Here is a 20,114-nt window from a genome sequence, read left to right as displayed (position 1 = left end):
CTAAAGAATTTTACGTCATCGGCAAACAAGTAGAACCTAGAGTTAGTAAAGCAGGTGGAGATATCATTAATAAGTTCAACCGTAAAGTTCCAAAATGTAGGTTTTTTTTTAAATATATATAACATTTTGTTCTGCACTTCTTGCACATTTTTTTTAGTTTTGTAAGAACAAGTGTTGCCTGGACGAGATCGCTTATTAGCTATAAGGCCACCCGTTGCATCCCTTGTAGTTTTTATGTGTTGTGTTATTTGTGATTCTTTTATTTTTATTGCAACGAAATGTGAATAAATAAATAAAATCCAGATGGAGTGGCAAACGATCGTGACGAATGAAGTAGCAGTGCGCTAGCGGGAATGGCACGGCCGCAAGCCGCTTTGCTTGTGTCAAGTTTCTTAAATATCCTCAAAGTCTTTGCTTCTGTAAAGGAAAATTACATCAGGACATTATCCTTTGTTGAAATTGTAATACATTTAAAATTTAGCAATTTCCGAACATGCCAGTAAAAAAAATGTCACTGACAGTTACGAGTTTTTTTTTTTTTTTTTTCCCTTTCTTGGCCTGCACGGTTTGTCAGTTACGAGTTACCGATGGTTATTTAATTTGAGTTTTGATAGCTGCCAATATGGAAAACAATGATAGTTGGCGACTTGGCAGTTGGCACTTGGCAGAGGAATTATAATTTTACCAATATTGATTATTCGTTTAGCTCCCTTCTCTAATAGGAAATGCCTGTAATTATAATTTGCGGCACTCCCGTAAGTGGAAAAACAACTAGAGCCAGAGAAATAAAAGACTATTTTGAGAAGACACATAACAAACAAGTTGATATTATATCAGAGGATGAAGCTATAATAAAGTTGGGTTATGACAAGGAATCAACATACTTAGATTCTCAAAAGGAAAAAAGGGTGCGTGGGTACCTTAAGTCTGAAGTCATACGACTCATTAATAAAGATAACATTGTCATATTGGACGGCAGTAACTATATAAAAGGTAAAAATTGGATAATGTATCATTTATTTAAATCAGCATTTTATGGTCAATATATAATGAATTTTAATCTACTGAATAGATAAAATCAAAGAACATAAAACAAGTTTCTGTTATTTGTACCTTATATGTACATTTCAGGCTATAGGTATGAGCTATACTGTGCATCAAAAGCATCTAAATCTACACAATGTACAGTATACACAATAAGGTTTCACCAGGATGCATGGGATGATAATCAGAAAAGGGTTAAAGCTAAGGAAGAATCAAATGGAAACACTGATATCCATACAGAACCTTATACTGAAGAGATTTTTAATGCTCTTACTAAATTAAGGCAAGTGATTTGTAACATTATTTTTCAGATCAAGATGGGTACTCGATAAAGATTTGTTTTCATTGCAGAATTATTGAATTACTATTACTAAATTAAAACAGTTGTCTGGTCTACATAAGGTATAGTTGCAATTTGTAAAATTTGCATTACATTTGAATAAAATTATTTTAGGTTTGAAGAGCCAAACTCTAATAGTAGATGGGATAGTCCCCTGTTCACTGTTCAACCATCTGACATATTGGATCTCGAAGCAATATACAATGTACTTTATAAGCGGAAGCCTCCTCCACCTAACATGAGCACACAGAATGTAAGTTTTATTTTATTTAATGAAAGTAAACCTTCCTCTTGTTTTAAGTAAATCATACACAACATTTTGTATTTACAATATTATTTTGATGAACAAGGACCTAAATTATAAAAAAAGAAATTAGAAAAAGGCTTGCCACTACATCTAGAGAATCAAAGGTACCATTATGCACTGCTGTTTTTATTACAGTTGAAGTTATTAAATTTTTTACAGCCACCACTGTCATCAACAAACTTTTTATACGAACTTGACAATACTACACAAGCAATATCAAAACGGATTCTTGAAGCAAAGGAATTTGATGCTTCTGAAGTGAAATTTTCTGAATATCCTGGATGTGTTCTTGAAGCAAACTTCCTACAAACAATAAACCCACAAAGTCTGCTCAGATTAAGACGGCAGTTCCTTACATATGCTAAAATGAACCATTCAAATGAAAATTCTAATAAACTTGGTAGATTTTTCATACAATATTTAAATAAATCTTTGATGAATTAGTATCTGTTTGTTTTATACCCTTCTTCTTATAGCAAGATAGATTTATACATTTCAACCCAATAAACGGACTCCCTTGCATACCTAATTTACATGACAATTATAAATTGTTGAATTAGGTACTCAAAGTTCTAGTTGAATTATTTAATAAAGTAATCGTTTTTCAATATTTAATAGCATGCAATACAAAACAGACAGGTAAATGTCCCTATAATAGCATAGGTTCATTCAACAAAATATGGTTGTAACAATATTGACCTATCGCAGCCCACACTAAGGAGTCTGTGTAGAGAATGCAATCATGATCACGCTATATATCGTGCCTTTCGAAATCAATTCCGAAACCTAAGATGGCGAGATTTTAAGGCCCATTTAGATGGAAAGAGTTTCTTTTCTCGAATGTACGGTTATCGAAAGAATATAAAAAAGTTTTTTCGTCTAAACATTCACACCTCTCGCTCTTCCACTTTGGCGAGAATTGCCTCGCAAAGGAAAGTTTATTGTGTCTGTGTAAACAGAATTTCAAAAGCAATAATCGTATTTCGAGGTTTTATTACTTTTCAAATGTTCTACATGAGGCTTAAACATAGATAATGTCTTATTATTTAATTGCATATTCAAATTGCCAATTTGAATTAACCCAGTTAATCAACTAATTCTATCTGAGATTGTGTAATGAGAAATAATTTTAACGGGTTCTAGATTGAATGGAACTAGTCCGAGTCCATTGTCCAAAGATTCAAACATCACATCTTGTCCTTCAGTCTTATGTAGAAGGATTGTGAACAAAATTGGAATCCTGTAACAAGGTGGGATCTTTAGGACTTCGCTTAAGGCGTGACTTTGCAATAGGATTCCGTTTTTTTTGTATAAATATGGGATCTTTAGGACTTCGCTTAAGGCGTGACTTTGCAATAGGATTCCGTTTTTTTTGTATAAATATGGATAGGTCAGCAGGAACTGTGTTAATTTTTGTCGGCATGCTAAAGGACTACGAATAAACACTTGCTCGTCAGGACAATATTATTTTTCAGGTTCAGTCCTTATTCCTCATTTAATAAAGCATATACTGGAGACATTCGTTTTCTTTGATCTTGGGAATATTTTTGTAATAAATGTTCAGTTAAGTCAATGTCTATAGGGCCACGTGGATGTCAAAATATCCTGTAATGAGGTCTAATAACCTACACTTCGTAAAACTATTGACTGCTGGTTCATTCTGTTTTTCTAATTTTATTATCCTTGAATGTTCAAGAATTATGATGCTGAATTTTATGTAGACGAATAAATTCTAAAAATATTTGATTCGTATATCCTGTACGTTGATCCGTAACAACAGTCAGCAACATGATAGGTGCATAATATAAGAAGAGCCCGGAATACACTTTCGGCTTCTGGCATTGCCATCTCTCAAATGATAAGCCTAGGCATATTTAAAAAATGCGTCACCTATTGTTAAATATTTTACTGATTGAACTGTGAAAAGATCAAGATGATTGAAATGGTTTAGAAGGGCGTGGAACAATACAAAATTCATTGGGCTCCTATCATATTTGGCTTGACCACAAATATTACATTCATTGATATTTTTTGAAATGCTATCCTTCATTCTAGGCCAGTAATACCTGGAAGATAATGCTTAATAACATTCTGTAATACCAGGATAATTGTTTTTCCCTTATGGTACCAATATTCCAATATTGACGTCAATAATCCTTAACATTCTCTAAATCAGTTTTTGTTAAAACAAGATACACATCACATTGCGGATTTTTTTAAATTACTTTGTGTTATGGGGATAATCTTATACATGTGGGTTGTATTAAAATACCTGTCTTGATTTTTGGGTTCACATATCTTTTACTGCACTAATAACGTCATTGTCAATATTAGTCTTTGTAATTTGAATACTTGTCTTAGTATGTGTCTCAAAAGTCACAATTGGTCGTAAATTTGTTTAATGACTCGTCAGATATAGGAACACAAGTTGTGGTCTACTGGTGTAAACAGTTGCCACACCAGTGTGAACGGTTTCTGTAGAAGAATCAGACTGAGATGGAGGTCTCATCTCCAACGCGTTAACCTGGAACCTGGTTCCTTAAGTTTCATAACCCACTGAAGCGGCCTGTCATCTGTCACAATTTTAAATTTTATACCGAATAATTACGGTCTAAAATATTTAGTAGCCCATACATACTATTACTAAAAGTTCTTTCTCGATACTACTATAATTTATTTCACTCGAATATTCTATGTCCTTGATGCGTATGCTATAGGTTTGTCACTACCTATAGTTCCTTGAGAAAGTACCGCACCAATAGGAAAATTAGATGCATCAGTTGTAAATCTTAATTAAAATCAGGATACTGCAAGATAGGTTCATTAACCAATAATAATGGATGGTTTACATTTGCTATAAATTCCGTGCTAATTAGCATGGTTTTTTAGCATGCTAAACTACCTTTAGTTTGTGCTAATTAAGATGCCGATATACATTTACTATGCTATTTTCATCACAATTTGTCTCAAAAGCGACGGAAGCACTCGCATCGCAAGTAGAAAATATGGAATCTCTAATTATTTTGCAAGCGGTGGAAATTTTTCGACAATTTTACCTTCTTAAGTTCTGTACTGTAAGAAGATCGAATATTCTTAATTTTTAGTTTCACATCATTTATATTTATGTTTAAAGTTTAACCGCACTTTTTTAAAACCACAGATAACGGTAAAAAATCTTTTTTAGCGTGATTTATAGCATAGCACATTCACATTTGCGAAGTGCGTGTTTTTTAGATTTCTTGGAAAAAAGTAGCAAATGTAAATCAGCCTTAACACACATTTCTCTAAGCAATTAACATAATTGGGATCATTTATTAGTATCGTGTAACACCTTAAATATGAGTATGTGAATGGGAGTAAGTAGCGTATAATACACTGTATTTGAGAGTGTAGCTGAGAGCTGTTATAAGCGTGCACTGTGACTAGGTTCGTTTTTGCAACCTTACGTACAGTCACGCCAAAACACGCAGTAATGCTTCTATAAAATCTAAATATAAATTGGCTAGCATTATTTTGTGAGTTAAGTGAGATAGTGTTTGACTATCTCAGAATCCACAGTTTGGGAGATTTTATTCTAACGGAAACGACTCTAAATATAAATACAAAAAAGCGTTGGCCACAGTCCGTCGTTTTGGCGACGGGAATAAAAAACGACTGTGTCCGAATTTATAAGTACATGGACAATTGTCACATATTAAACACGTCGCTATGTTCTTCTTACTAATAAGTTTTATAACATAAATATGACACATTCTTAAATATATGTCGAACATTCCGTATAATAAAGGTGAGCTTATTGTAATAATAATAATAATAATAATCTTTATTTCTTCTCTCACATATACATAAATAGCAGGTTATTATGATTAAACTAAGATGATAACATTTGGAAGTGTATGTGAGAGACTGGTCTCTGTAACAGGAGACCTGAGTGACAGATAGCCAGCCTCTCCACCACCTGACCGGAACACGTACAATCAGGTCATTGTCATAAGATACAATAGAAGAAAATAAGCAAGTGCTAAAGGAAAAAAAAATGGAAACGGAGTCGTAAAAATAAATTTGGTGTGTGTTTGTTTCTGTGTGTGTGCGCGCGTGTGTTTGTGTGTGTGCGCGTGCGTGTGTGTATGTGTGGGCGAGTGGGTGTGTTACAGAGTAACAGTTATTAAATCTTCTGTTTCATCATAACTCAACGTCTTCAGCCAATTAGTAACCATTTTTTTAAATTCATATTTCGATAGTGGGTAAATGTTAATTTTTTCATTTAATTTATTATACAGCCTAGGAAACCAAAGAATCTTTGCGAGAAAGAAGTTGTCCATCGTGTAATACGACAGCAAACTTTATGTTTAATCCGCTTGTTTATATTTAATTCGGGGTCGTAACTAGTTTTATAATGTTGTTTTAAAACTGTGTTGAGAATAAATAATTGACGAATTGTTAACACATCGGCTAGGGCATAAAGCTCTTTAGTGGGAAAAAGAAACGGTAAGGAATGACTTACTTTTAACACTGCTCGTTGGGCTCTTTCAAGTTTTAGTAGATTGGTTTTGAAAGTACCTCCCCACACAGTGATACAATAGCTTAAAATTGACTGACATAAAGCCTGATATACTACTTTAACAATTCTATTGGCTGCTATAAGTCTTAAAGTTTTAAAGATGTAAATGAGTTTACGAGTTCTGCATGAGAGAAGATCCACGTGAGAATTAAAACTCAAGTTACTATCGATAACTACTATTGTATCGTATATATATCGTAGATAAATAACGTGAGTGTAATTAATTTTAAATAAAAATATAGGTATAATTGTTTTAAAGAACGTATTGGAAATATACTAGGTAATAATAATAATTGCTCGGTTCTCATTTGTAAAGTATTTGTTTTTAAATACTTTTTGTGTAGTGACATATCGATATTATTTAAGACTCTTAAGGTTATCGAATTATGAAGTTAAGAGCCTGTTTGTCATTTACATTAAATTGAAAAAAAATACAGGCATTTATAATAAAGTAACATTTGAAATTAATTAGTTAGATAAGTGAGTGATGTTTTGAAGAATTAATATCGATGTAATGAAAAACACTGTTTTTTTTACTGTCTAATTTATAACCTTAATTGTTAGTTACTGAAAACGATCAATAATGGAATATTTTAAGAGAGCATAGTAAAGAAAATTATGTAGCAATTTATTATATGTATAACAGTAGGTAGAGAAACTATGTATTTTTTTAAATTCATAACGTTGATGATAGAATCCCTTGAATTTAAAGCATACTTTAGTACAAAATTCATGTGGCTATAGCGACCACATAGTCGCTAACATATACATAGATATGTAAGGCCAACTTCGGGTGTTAAAGAAAAATTTGTAACTAATTTTAAGAAATTCCATAAAGATATTGCGACCAGACTCAGCTATCAAAGACACAAAGATTTATTACTTACACAAACTTTTCTTGTCTTTTGTTTACATTCACACAGATGGTCATCAACTGTGGAGACCTTTAACTTCTGTTTATAAATATCAGCTAAGTAGGTATGTAAGCGTTTACGTTTCTGAGTTAAATTTATGGATTAGTTTCAAAGTGATAATCTGAGTTATAAATGTACCAGTTAATAACTATGTATGCAAATGCTTTCGATAAGAACTTAATATAACCTATACACATGTACGTATCTTTACCTGTAATGAACGGATACACGGACGAAAGTAGTGGTTCCTTTCTCGCGTTCTTTTGTTATACGCGAAATTCTTCATATAAATGCAAATTAATAAACATAATATTAAAGATGATAAGGTTAGGTTAGTGAAAGTAGTTGCTAATAATGTTAGTTAGTTAGCCGATGCGAAGTTAATTTTATAGATCTTTTAAGTTATGTGTAGGTACATAACTTACATTACTAGGTTACATACATTATACATAAGTTGTAATTGTGCTATATTATAGGTTTTGTTTCGCGCTTGTCTAGTCTTGTCTTTTACTAATATTAAACTAAATATAAATAAAAAATTACTTTACATTTTAAATTACTTAGGTAATTACTTAAAGAGTATTTAAAGGCGTACAAAATGTATTTTGATGATTAAAAGTTAAAAACATGCGGGCGGTCGTTTTGAGTGTATTTATTTTAAGTGTGCTCGGTAAGCTATGTTATATTGATAATTAACCGACTTTTAACAACCGTCGATGGACAGTCATTGATAAAGTGAAATTTTCTTTATATCCTATATAATATTTTTTAAATTTGATTGTCTTTTAGTTTTGTCAATATTTCCTTTAAGGGCCATAATAAACCAACCAATCTTTCTTTAAAATTTTCCATCTGAAATATGTTCGATTAACATATAATGGTTCGTGTTACAATTTCATGCCTATTATCACATATATTTCTCAAAAGACCGATTTCTGATCCATTAGACCAATAAATCCTTAAAATGTAGTCAAGATCATTTTTTTTTTTACATAAAACAGGCGGCCAACGGGCCGGAGGCTCACTTGATGTTAAGTGATACCGCCGCCCATGGACACTCTCAATGCCAGAGGGCAAGGTTAAGGCAAGGATTGGTACGCTCTTTTCTTGAAGGACCCTAAGTCGAATTGGTTCGGAAATACTTCAGTGGGCAGCTGGTTCCACATAGCGGTGGTGCGCGGCAAAAATTGCCATATCCATAAACTTAATCTAATTAAGATTAAGTTTGGAATGCGAGAAAAATGATATAAATTTTCGTATTTAGTATGGGCTGGTGCGTCTGCGGAAGACGCGCAGTTCGTGGCGGCCATTTTAGATGGCGAAAAATTTGCCTGCGCCGGAGCGATACTGAATGAGAAGTGGATTGTTACTACAGGGCACTGTGTTAAGGTGTAAGTAATAATTATGTTAGGTACATTTTATTTTTTAAATATATACTAACACAATCATAATCATAACACGTTTATTGCGTCTATTTCATTGATCATTTTACCGGCAACAAGCGTCCAAATAATTTTCCGCTTAAGGCGAAATTTCATTTTTTGTTACTTTTCTGTCTCCAATATGTTTTCGATTGACATGCGACCTTCCTTGCTATTATTTTAAAGAAGATCTAAGAAACTTTTTAAAATAAATTATAATTAAATGGCAAAATATTTCCGTAAATTAACCATAGTCATCCTTGCAGTTTGGATCCCAAAGATATCAAAGTTGTGGTCGGTACAGAAGATTACACAAAGCCGGGCCAAACTCTCACAGTTGCATCAATCGAAGAACATCCCAATTTTGGTGATATAACGACATTCAACTACGATATAGTCTTATTAAAACTTGCGTCCGACATCAAGTTAGATGATAAAACCAGAAATATAGCTCTCCGTGGTTCTGACATTCAAAGCAACGAACTCTTACAAATTACTGGTTGGAAATATGTAAGTAGTTAAAAATAAAATTAACCTTTACCTTTATTAAGAATAGTTCGCCAAAAATATCAAATTATTATTATATTACTTATTTATAGCCATGTAATATAAAGCTTATATAATATACCTAGTTTAACACAATTTTGTTTCTAAATATAATAAAAATAAATCAATCAAAAGTCTATACAGGAAATAGGATTGTTTATCACTGAGAAATTAAATTCGTTAAGGTTAAGTTAAGGTAAGATTTATTCTGACTACCATATATAAAGTGAAATACAATATTGTAGTACGAGAGTATTGAAGACTTAGGCGCGTCAAAACGCTGAAAACTGCTCTTACCCTCTTTGTGTTTAAAATGTATATAAACGATAATTAAATTGAAAATTTAACAAATTTAAGACACTGTCTCTTATAGGACACAAATACCAACTTGAAATCACTGAAATCAGAAGCAATTAAAAATAACAATGACTGTGGCCGATTGTCGTCAATTGAAGCTGATAATTTGTTTTGTTTAGTAAAAAGCCAAAATGAGACACATACTGGTGAACTAGGCCCGGTAAGTTGTTTTCATACATTTAAATATTAAAAAAAAATTCAACCATAAAACCAAAAAATATATGTAAGTATGACATTTATTTTTAACTCAATCTTTGAAAAAGATCTATCTATACGTCTACTAAATTTATTCACGTATTACGTCATATTTACATATTGGTAATAATAATAATTTTTATTTGCACAGAAAGTAATACATTCAGATTGGTTAATTATAAAAAAACGCACAGTCAGCCATATTAAAATATATCTAGGTATATCATTAATTATCATACGTCATAATAATAACGACAATAATTATAATCTCTCCCATGTTATATACCTTGCCTTTACTTTGAACATACACGGCATTGACCTGTAAGTTCATCGTAACAATTTTTTAAATACATGGTGGTGCTACATGCTGCATGGAACCCACAGACATGTTAGATCCCTCTGTAGATACGGGCTAGTTTTTTTAAATATTTTGGATTAATTTTGGATATTTTTTCAGTCATAATTGCTTCTACGATATATAAAACCCAAGGCTTACAATGGGTCCAACACACAACAGAGATTCATAGTAGCCCTAATATATATTTTTTTTACTTATAAAAACTTTATTGACATGGCTTATAAGTACGAATAAAAGACATATAGATGCCATTGTCCATAGTAATTCAAGCATGAGGTAACTTGAAAAGCCATTATCTTTATGGTACTGTTTCAGCGTGACCTTCAAGGAGGTCCGATCGTTGGTGCTGAAAAGAAGCTGGATGGTATCATCTATACATTAGTCAAACCAAAAAAAATTATCGGACTCGCTATGCGTTTGAATAATTTCTCGAAATGGATAAAGGAAACGATACAAAAAAAGTAAAATTTACTTTTAAAATAAACTCTTAATATGCCCATATTGTTTCATTTAATACGAAGTACCTTATGTGAATTTAGCTCTATCACTCTTCGACGTAAGAAGCAATGAAAATAGGGCTCACATTTATACAGTGGCTAAGTGGCAACCCCACGCGCCACCATACTGGTGAACCCTGAGAGGTTTTGTCATGCTAATAAAAATGTTACATGTACGATATTAGATCTTTAGTCCTTTAAGATTTAGCAAAGTATTGCTCCCTTGGCATTAAGGTGTCTCTAAAAGTGAAATTAATACATAATGATAGATGATTGTCCCGGTCTGGCATCTTTCATGTAGGTTTTGAGTTTATCAATAACAAGCATATAAATTTTTCCTCTTAATATCAGTATGAAAACAATTTTTTCTCAAAACTCGGCTAAAATGTGTTAATTATATATAATTTACATTACATTGGCATTAAATATACCTGAGAAAAATGTATATCAATTCAGGTTACGTGGGTAGCACTGAAAATGTTCAGAACATTGGCAATGAAAACTTTTTTGAATTTCAATTTTAGAACTCTTTGGTAACCTAATATAGTATATTGCATTAATTTGTCCTGTTTTTTGTGAATTGGCGGCAAATACTAAAACGTATGTTACACGTGAAATTGATTAATGAACCTAACGCGAGAAAATTTTCGGTCAATGATTTATTATGCATTTCGTTGTAGGCTTACTCAAGAACAAAGGCTGCGATTAGCATTTCTTAATGAAGCCCCATCTCTTGCAACTATTTACAATTTTTTAACGAGTTTAAGCGTGGACGTAGCAATCTTAATGATACGCGTGAGGGACGTCCTTTTACAGCGAATACTGAAGATAACATCAGTGCTGTGCGACAGGAAGCTTTGTTCCAGATGGATTCCCCATACTTTAACCGACGACCAGAAACACCTTCGCATGGACTGGTGACGCCAAATGTTAGATAAGTTTAACGGCGGTGACTCAAATGCTGTATTTGACATCGTCACAGGTGATGAAAGCTGGATTGCCTTGAACCCGAAACCAAAAGACAATCAGCTCAGTGGGTGTTTCCTTTGGAGGATCGGCCAGCTAAGGTAAAGAAAGTAAGAAGTCAAGGAAAAAAAAATATTTGGTCGGAAAGGTTATTTCGCTACAGTTGTGCTGGAATTTCCATATTCCAGACTGTTACTGAAAACTTGTATATCAATCGCTGTTTGCCTATTGTCTGGGAAAAATTCGACAGCAGCGCCCACGTAGCAGGATCCTGCTTCTCCGCGACAACGCTTCAGCGCACTCCGCAAAACGGACTGTTGAATATTTGACTATGGCAGGTGTCGAGATAATGAGTCATCCGCCGTACAGTCCTGACCTGTCCCCTGTCGACTTTCATTTATTCCCAAGAACTAAAGATAAAATTCGAGGTATTCGCTTTACGACCCCTGAAGATGCAATGAAAGCCTAAAGGAAGAATGGGCCCACTGCCTTTCTCAGTGGTTCCATCGAATGCGACGATGTATAGAGAGGAACAGATTACTTCGAAAAACAATAAAAGTATTGGCAACATTCTACATTAAGCCGTTTTTCATTTTCTAAAATTTTTTAGTGTTACCTAGCTATAAATACGAGCAACTGAAAAATTAACTTAAAAAAGGTCTTCAAACTGCAGTAATAATTGAGTAAAGATTTATTGGTTTAACATAAAATACTACACAAATAATACATTTTGTTAGACTTAATTCAAATAAAAATCACGTAGATTCGGTCATTTGAGTATAAAATGGGGCTCTACCTGCTTAAACAACAAACATAGTGGGGCTTTGGAACGCAAATTAGGTGAAAAATATAAAAAGTCGGATCAAAGGGTTTCAAGGAAGGAATCTCAATTCAGAAACGATATTCAGGTCCAACTATAACCCTAGACTGCCGTATGACGAAATTCAATACGTTTATGACAACTCATTGTTAATGCTAATTCTCGACTCTGTGGTTTGGAGAATTACCCTAAGTCATAAACGTAAGTCACGTTTCTGAATCTTACCTGCATCTCATGCATAGTCGACACTAAGGGTAAACTTAACGCTTAGTACGACTTCCGTATGACAAATCTAAAAGATTTTGACACAACGGAAAGTTATTATAAGCGTTAAGATGCCCGTTTTCACTGAAACCCGGTTTAATTCTGAACCACTGAAAATTATTTGTATCTAAACATATTAACATCAAAAGGGATTCAAAATAAAAACAATGCCTTTAACAATTTAAAGTCAGATAATACCATTTTTACTTATGTAAATTTTTTTTGGACTACCCGCATACGCTCCATCTACCCACATTCGACGGCATTTTTCACATTGAAAGTGAACCTACCAAGACTCACAAGACGTACGATTCTGTTATTATTATAACCGGCGCAAGTGGTTTTATGTCATTTATCTGTCAAAATTGATGACAGGTGAAAATATTTTGAATTCTTTTTATTTTTCATTCGAAAACCTATTTATATTTACCGAATTAAATATATAATTTTAACGTTATCATATTTAACGATTACAGTCCTGTAACAATTATTAACTTGACGGTTTCCTACAAACAAAATATACTGAATTGTACTCGTTTTGTAGCATCGAGTTGGGATTTTGGGCGTATTTCGTTTTAACACCGGTTTTCTCTTTCTGAAAATAAAATGAAAAATATATTAAAATTGTTATTAACTCCTAAGCGGTTGGACCAATTTTGATACTTGTTCGTGTTCAAGTCGATTAGGAATGGTTTAGACTTACAATTATTCGTTGTTTGATTTTTAAGATGTGTGTACAGAACAACATCTTTGGGGTCCGCTTGTATATAAGTCGTAATTGAAAATGATTCCAATCATAATAGATTGTAATTTTAGTAAAGCACGTGAAAGCTAGGATAAGACAATACTAAAACTTTTTCAGTATTACATTGAATTGTAATTGCGCTTTTATTACTTTGTATTAAGGTGTATGTTACAACTGACACAATTTGATCTAGCTTACTGTCAAGTAGATTAACTTATAACAAGCCAATTGGTTGACGAATGTCTCGATCTTGGATGTCTCTTCTCAAAATGGAAATTCGAAAGAAAACTGACACGCAATAAGGTTTTAGCAACCTATTTTAGTTTGTGAAGGTTAGCTTAGGGATTTCCTCTACCAACTCAATTGGCCTGGATGTAACAGTTAACTCAATAAAAACTCACCAATATTTCAAAGCCAACATCTGAAATTATGTCCATCAATATATCGTATGGTGGTTCTATGCTTATCTCATTTGGCATGTCGCTGAGGAAAAAATACACATGAACTTTTAAATCCTCTATAGACCAAAACTTCTCGACAAGTTCGTTTTCTTCCTAATTTATATTAAAATATTTTATATTTAACAGAACTGGACAGACGTTTGGCGTCTGATGGTATGTGAGATGTGGCTGACTGGAGGGCATGCTTGTCCAGCCCAGGAGATTCCTATTCAACCGCTTGAATGAACCCATGTTCGAGTTACTATTGCACTTCTAAATAATACTTATAATCCTAGAGATTATTTTACGACCACTTTATAAAAAAAAAAACTTTTTACAAATATCAATTACATACATACCTATAATGATACAAAAGCGGTCCCAAATTAATCCATATACCACCAGGCTTCAATATTTCGTAGATCCTCTCAATAAATTCAATGACATTTGGCGCACAGTCTATGAAGAAGCAACTTGCCACACACTCCCAATCATCAGCTGTTTTGTATACCTGTTAATATAACACTGCATAAAGTACAAAACGATGACTCTAAACATATTTTCTTAATAATTAATGGGATTTAAAAAATCACAAATGGAACAAGCGTTCACCTGTGCGGTAAGAAAACTGTCGTATGATTTAAGATAAATTACGGTTATAATTTTGTTACAACAAATACAACAGTGGCGCTGCAACCTTTTCAGGTTTGGGCCTCAGATATCTGTATCTGTTTCGTGATCCAAATGATCACGATCAATCTAAAATCTAAGTCTATCTTTTTCTATTCTTCACGATGTTTTCTTTTACTATACAAGCGAATGTTAAATGCGCAGATAGAAAGTCGATGGGAACACAAGCAGGAATCAAAGAAAGCGGTACAGCAAGAAATCGAACCTATGACCTCAGGAATGAGATTCACACGCTGAAGTCACTAGGCCAACATTGCTCTTTTAACTTTTAGTCAGCAAAACTATTAAATCGTTATAGTTCGTAGTATTACACTAATATAATAAAGAGGACAGATATAATTGCTCATTTGTTTGAATAGGCTCCAAAACAACTGGACTGATTTGAAAAACTCTTTTATCTTTAATCTGGGGATACTTTGTAGACGGGCCGGGCAGGTATTTCTCGGGCTGTTGTTGATGAGTGCCGGAACAAACTTGTGTCTGAAGTCGAAACTCTTTTACGTGGAGTCTCGGACTGGGGTAGACTAAATCTAGTCCAATTTAACCCCAAGAAGACACAAGTATGCGCGTTTTCCGCTAAAAAAACTCTCTTTGTCGCTACTCCCCTCTTTGAAGGCACTCTCCTTAAAGCCTCAGCTAACATCGGAATATTGGGCGTTGACATATCGAATAACGTCCAGTTTCGCGGTCATTTGGAAGGGAAGGCTAAATTAGCCTCCAAAAAGCTGTGCTCAGCAAGGCGAGACGGTACTTCACTCCGGGCCACCGCTTGCAACTCTATAAAGCGCAAATTCGGCCCCACATGGAATACTGTTCTCACCTCTGGGCGGGAGCTCTCCAGTACCAGCTCCTTCCACTTGACCGTATTCAACGAAGAGCGGTTCGAATCGTCGACGACCAATCACTTTCCGTGCGGCTTGATCCCTTGGCGTTGCCTCTGCATCTTCTACCGCATTTACCATGGGGAGTGTTCAGAAGAGTTGTTCGGTCTAATACCCGCAGCTGAGTTTCATTATCGGACGTCAAGGCAAAATACAAAATACCATCCGTATCACCTCGACGTCCATCGTTCCACAACTGAGCGTTTTCTAAGGCAGTTTTTGCCGCGCACCACCGCTATGTGGAACCAGCTGCCCACTGAAGTATTTCCGAACCAATTCGACTTAGGGTCCTTCAAGAAAAGAGCGTACCAATTCTTGAAAGGCCGGCAACGCACTTGCGAGCCTTCTGGCAATGTGAGTGTCCATGGGCGGCGGTATCGCTTCACATCAGGTGAGCCTCTTGCCCGTTTGCCTGCTATTACATTAAAAAAAATCTTTCATTATCTTTGTTGACCATAGACAATAGAATATTTTCAAATAAGAAATAACTTAGACAATGTGAGGCGTGAAATATACCAATAAAAATTACTTTCGCTGCGGTAACTAATTAGCAAAGTGTTACAGTTTTTTAAAACATCAATATCTACTAAAAGTTAGCGATAATCAGTAGTGTTCGCTTTCTGAATCCCGCAACAGAAAATATATTTGTGAATTTCTTACCTTTAGGAAATCTCCGGCTGTGATAGAGAAGTGGGATTGGTAACTCGAAGGTGGTATATCGGGGAAGGTGGCTTGTGTCACTTGGTGTTCGCTGGTCATGTGGTTCACATACTGATGCACCCAGGGATACACTGTATATTCATTTTCCTGTTATAAAAAAAAACAATAAAGTTGAGATTTCTCGTTATTATGGTCATTTAATTTAACAGACAAATAGGTGTTCAGGGTTCTTTACTTGACACTTCATAATAGATTTACGCTTATACTTCTAAGTAAGTAAACTTAGTGCTCATGTCTACTAGTAGGCATGCTTATCTTTCGACCCAATAGATGGCATATATTTGTCATATTCTCATCATTTATAGTCATATTAGAACCCCAGGACCTATGTATTTGATTTGATTTGTGGACAGAAGTTGGGATTAGAAGCCCGGAAAATGTATTACAGTTTCATCTTAAACAATATTCTTGGTATAAATAAATAATATTAAAGGAATTATTACCTCGTGGCATTTATTCAATAAAAAATTACTGGCGAAGAGCATGAACAATGAAAACTCATTCCCCTGACAGGAGAATCCTCTGGCGGCTATTTCCCAAGCCAACCTTCCAAGACCTGCACCCGGCACTAATACTTTAATGTGTGACCTGTCACTGTAATATAATACATATTACCCTAAATCAGTGGAAAATGTTCAAATCAGTCTGAAATTTGTCTCAATACGAAGCTACCCTACGTCTTGCAAAGCAAGGCATTCTTAGTGACAAAATCAACCAACAACACCAAGGCATATTGAAATCTATTCTTTATGAATATTGAAATTTATTCTTTATGACCCGGGAGTACTACTTTTATCACAATCAACAGTATGCGCTTTGGGCATAACACTGCACCCGCGCACCTCGCTAAACTTAATATTATAGCTAACAATATTTGCTCTTTCTGTAACAATAACGAAATCGCACATATCAACCATAACTTTTTTAAATACCAAAACCACATATTCATTTTTAATAGACTAATATTGGCAAGTGAAATAATGGAAATTAGTGATCCCTCCCGCCGCCAGTTGTGTGATTTGCTCAAAAACAAAAAGTGTTATAGTGCATTATAGAAATACATTAAAAATACCGTGGGGAAGATTTAAGAAAACAAGTGGAAAGATACAATAACATGTGAATTAGTGACCGTAAATAAGACTTGACTTAAAGGTCTCGTTACCAGGCCATAAAATTATTTTAAAAAAAAAACTACTTTTATCTGTGAAACTTTTTGTGGGTATATTCAATGTGTTAATTTTATGTGAATTTTTTTTTGTTTTATACTTTTAGAGATGTATCTATTTTGTTTCCTAAATAAATAAATAATGGAACAAAATATATGAATGGACTTGTATTACGACTCAATATTTTAGTAGAGAAACAAAACTATTCCTAACACTAATTGCTGAGCAGACTAAAAATAAATAAATAAATCTGTGCCTCATATTTCTGTATCTGTTTCATGATCATTTGTTAATCTAATAGGCAAGGAGGTGATAAGGCTTTTGTGCCTGAAGCACGCCGTCAACTTTTTAGGTCTAAGGCAAGCCGGTTGTTCGAGATGTTTTCCTTCACCGTTCGAGCGAATGTTAAATGCGCACATAGCCGGGGATCGAACCTACTACTTCAGGGATGAGAGTCGCACGGTGAAGCCACTAGGCCAACACTGCTCAAGCATCTGCTGAGTAGATTATATTACTTTAAAAGTACATAGTAATTATGTTTTTTTTATTTTTTATAATCACATACATTGTGTAATCATTCAACATTATACACAATTAGACCTAAATAGGCTATATGAACCCAGGACTACTTAACATATATTATACAGTGTAAACTCGTCCCTCGATTTAACTCTGGTTAAATCGGACTTCAATTGGCTCTGGTTAGTTTTGTCTTCCATAAAATAATACAGTCTACATAACGTTACACCCACCCTCAATAAAAAATAATAATAATACCTATATAAGTTACCGAAATTAGTTAAAATTGCAGAAATGTTTACGTTCTGTATAGCTTTATTGTCCTAGCCCATAATAAACACGACTTTCAGCTGCATAGGTACCGAAGTATTTAAAATTCAGTTTGTTTTGTTTACAAAGTGGGATTGTTATCACATGCTTTAACACGAACATGCCTCAATATTAATATCTTAATAAAATAATTAAAAAAATATAACATAACTACTGGTGCAGCAAAAGAAGTCAGGCAAAAATAACAGGCTTTACAAAAAAGTGTTCAAATAAGAATTGTTTCTTATGTAAAACACTAGTATGAAATAACCTTTTTGTTTTCTATTACAGCTTTTTCTTATTTACATTTAACAACATCAAAAATACACAGTCCCTTGGGTGTTGTTATATAGAATTTAAATTTTATTTGTTTTATTTTATTTTAAGATGAAAGGGAAAAAACCGCTTGTCAAATATCACATACATGAATTCTTGCTTAGGATATCTCGCTTCTAACTCATCTAATATAGGTTTATAACATTGTTCTCTTTCAGCTGCCCCAGCCTCACTCCAATCTCTTACAATATTCTTAATTACTGTTTGTACCTGAAAAACAATAATATATTTTTATGACATTTACAATAAATTATGTAAATAATTGTCATATAGACATAGAAATCTGAGGAAATATTTGAAAGAACAGGAGTCAAACAAGCAGGAACTTAGCAACCTATTAAGGATGTTATATAATAATCAAACTGAACATGGTTGTTTATTTTAAAATATTTTTTTGTTTAAATAAGCTACAATTACTTGATTGTAATTTGTACAAAATTATAAAGGAAAATATTACCCACTATAACATTACAAAATTTCAAGAGAAAAAATAAAAGTAAAGAATAATCACCTTTTCCACGTCATGCTGCATTTTATGCTTTTTCTGTGAGCTAATATCACAATTATTGTAATTACATCCAATTTCTGTACCATTTGTCTCAGCTGGATCTATTGTATGGTCTACATTTTCAAACATTGTGTCAACATGTTTTATTATGAGGTGAACAACACTGTTATTGACATCAAGACACTTTTTAAACTTAGTGAGGTATGTTCGGTATTTATCTAATCTCTTTTGATGTAAATCTGGCAATATTGATATTATTTTTTCAGATTTGTGTATTCTGTCTAAGCAGCATAATCTGAAAGAAATAAAATTATATCACTATATATACAATATAGTAGATCTATTAGAATCAATCTATTTGATAATATTATAGATAATCATGAGTATTTAGTAATTAATGTACTAACATTAATAGGATACATCATCAGAATATATCTTGCAGCCAACTGACTTATACAGCCATTCAACCTAGCTAACCATTTTTTTCAATCATATAGATTGTCAAACTTTTACCTTTACTAGGCGATAATTTCTTATTACTAATAACATAATTGATATGAAAAACTTTTTGTTAACTAAAGTTTCTTTCAAAACCAGTGAATAATTATTAATAATGTAACAGATCATAATAAAAACATATTTCAAAATTATTGAACAATAACAAAGTATTTATAGCCCTAATCATATAACAACTTATGTACACAATCCATTTATCAAATCAAACATTTTCAACCTTGAAATAGGTGGTAAATGCAGCTCTATGACACAAGGACTTTAGGGTCAGAGTACCGCACGTGTATTTGATGTAAATACGGCTTTGTCTTCATTGTTATATCAAAATAGGTTAATTACATACAACGAAACAAAGCTTTGTTGCTATGTCAATTTTATACAAGTGAAATAAAAAGTTACAATATATTACCGTTTGATTATACAATTATAGATTTTTATAATAACTAAGACGATTATTACTTACTTATAATATTTAAAAGCATTTACAACGGCTTGAAAATGGGCGCGTTCTTTCGCTTCATCAATCTCGTCGGCTGCTGGTATAGAAGACATTTTAATAAAGCGTTTATAATTTATGTAGTAGAAATGTTAATAAAAAATAAAATTAGACTATATCTGGTGCTAATAATATCATTTAACCAAAAATAATCTTAAAGCACTGTTTCTTCATCAATTTCATACAAAATACAAATAATTT

At 33.3% G+C, this 20,114-nt stretch overlaps 3 protein-coding genes across 3 annotated transcripts; 2 read left to right on the top strand and 1 right to left on the bottom strand.

Moving 5' to 3' along the window:
• The first annotated feature begins 637 nt into the window (after positions 1 to 637).
• LOC123717176 (protein KTI12 homolog) lies at positions 638 to 2,137 on the top strand. The gene is made up of 4 exons (XM_045673046.1): positions 638 to 993; positions 1,132 to 1,327; positions 1,499 to 1,637; positions 1,851 to 2,137. The coding sequence occupies exons 1-4, from the start codon at positions 726 to 728 to the stop codon at positions 2,133 to 2,135; spliced, it is 888 nt and encodes a 295-aa protein (XP_045529002.1). The 5' UTR covers positions 638 to 725; the 3' UTR covers positions 2,136 to 2,137.
• A 5,656-nt stretch (positions 2,138 to 7,793) lies between these two features.
• On the top strand, positions 7,794 to 10,540 carry LOC123717417 (mite allergen Der f 3-like). Its single transcript, XM_045673402.1, has 5 exons — positions 7,794 to 7,836; positions 8,431 to 8,557; positions 8,854 to 9,097; positions 9,507 to 9,650; positions 10,359 to 10,540. Exons 1-5 carry the CDS (start codon positions 7,794 to 7,796, stop codon positions 10,506 to 10,508), a joined length of 708 nt encoding a protein of 235 aa, XP_045529358.1. The 3' UTR covers positions 10,509 to 10,540.
• Positions 10,541 to 12,182: 1,642 nt separating this feature from the next.
• Positions 12,183 to 20,092, bottom strand: LOC123717394 (carnosine N-methyltransferase). The gene is made up of 8 exons (XM_045673367.1): positions 19,881 to 20,092; positions 18,908 to 19,199; positions 18,485 to 18,606; positions 16,510 to 16,660; positions 16,007 to 16,153; positions 14,135 to 14,286; positions 13,737 to 13,818; positions 12,183 to 13,185 (listed from the first exon to the last, which is right to left on the bottom strand). Exons 1-8 carry the CDS (start codon positions 19,967 to 19,969, stop codon positions 13,081 to 13,083), a joined length of 1,140 nt encoding a protein of 379 aa, XP_045529323.1. The 5' UTR covers positions 19,970 to 20,092; the 3' UTR covers positions 12,183 to 13,080.
• Positions 20,093 to 20,114: the final 22 nt, after the last annotated feature.

The sequence above is a fragment of the Pieris brassicae genome, chromosome 12 (genome assembly GCF_905147105.1).
Source record: "Pieris brassicae chromosome 12, ilPieBrab1.1, whole genome shotgun sequence".
Lineage (NCBI taxonomy): Eukaryota > Metazoa > Arthropoda > Insecta > Lepidoptera > Pieridae > Pieris > Pieris brassicae.
Note: the sequence above shows the minus strand (reverse complement) of the source record. Positions and strands in the feature narration are given on the sequence as shown.

Bases quoted from the DNA above. Each gene is read 5' to 3' on its own strand.
- LOC123717176 (XM_045673046.1), top strand. From the start codon at position 726: ATGCCTGTAATTATAATTTGCGGCACTCCCGTAAGTGGAAAAACAACT. The intron at 994-1,131 runs GTAAAAATTGGA...TGTACATTTCAG, and splicing joins CGGCAGTAACTATATAAAAG to GCTATAGGTATGAGCTATAC. The intron at 1,328-1,498 runs GCAAGTGATTTG...AAATTATTTTAG, and splicing joins AATGCTCTTACTAAATTAAG to GTTTGAAGAGCCAAACTCTA.
- LOC123717417 (XM_045673402.1), top strand. From the start codon at position 7,794: ATGCGGGCGGTCGTTTTGAGTGTATTTATTTTAAGTGTGCTCG. The intron at 7,837-8,430 runs GTAAGCTATGTT...TTTCGTATTTAG, and splicing joins ATTTATTTTAAGTGTGCTCG to TATGGGCTGGTGCGTCTGCG. The intron at 9,098-9,506 runs GTAAGTAGTTAA...TGTCTCTTATAG, and splicing joins AAATTACTGGTTGGAAATAT to GACACAAATACCAACTTGAA.
- LOC123717394 (XM_045673367.1), bottom strand. From the start codon at position 19,969: ATGTCTTCTATACCAGCAGCCGACGAGATTGATGAAGCGAAAGAACGC. The intron at 19,200-19,880 runs GTAAGTAATAAT...TATTTCTTTCAG, and splicing joins AATGCTTTTAAATATTATAA to ATTATGCTGCTTAGACAGAA. The intron at 13,186-13,736 runs GTGAGTTTTTAT...TTTTATTTTCAG, and splicing joins ATGTTGGCTTTGAAATATTG to AAAGAGAAAACCGGTGTTAA.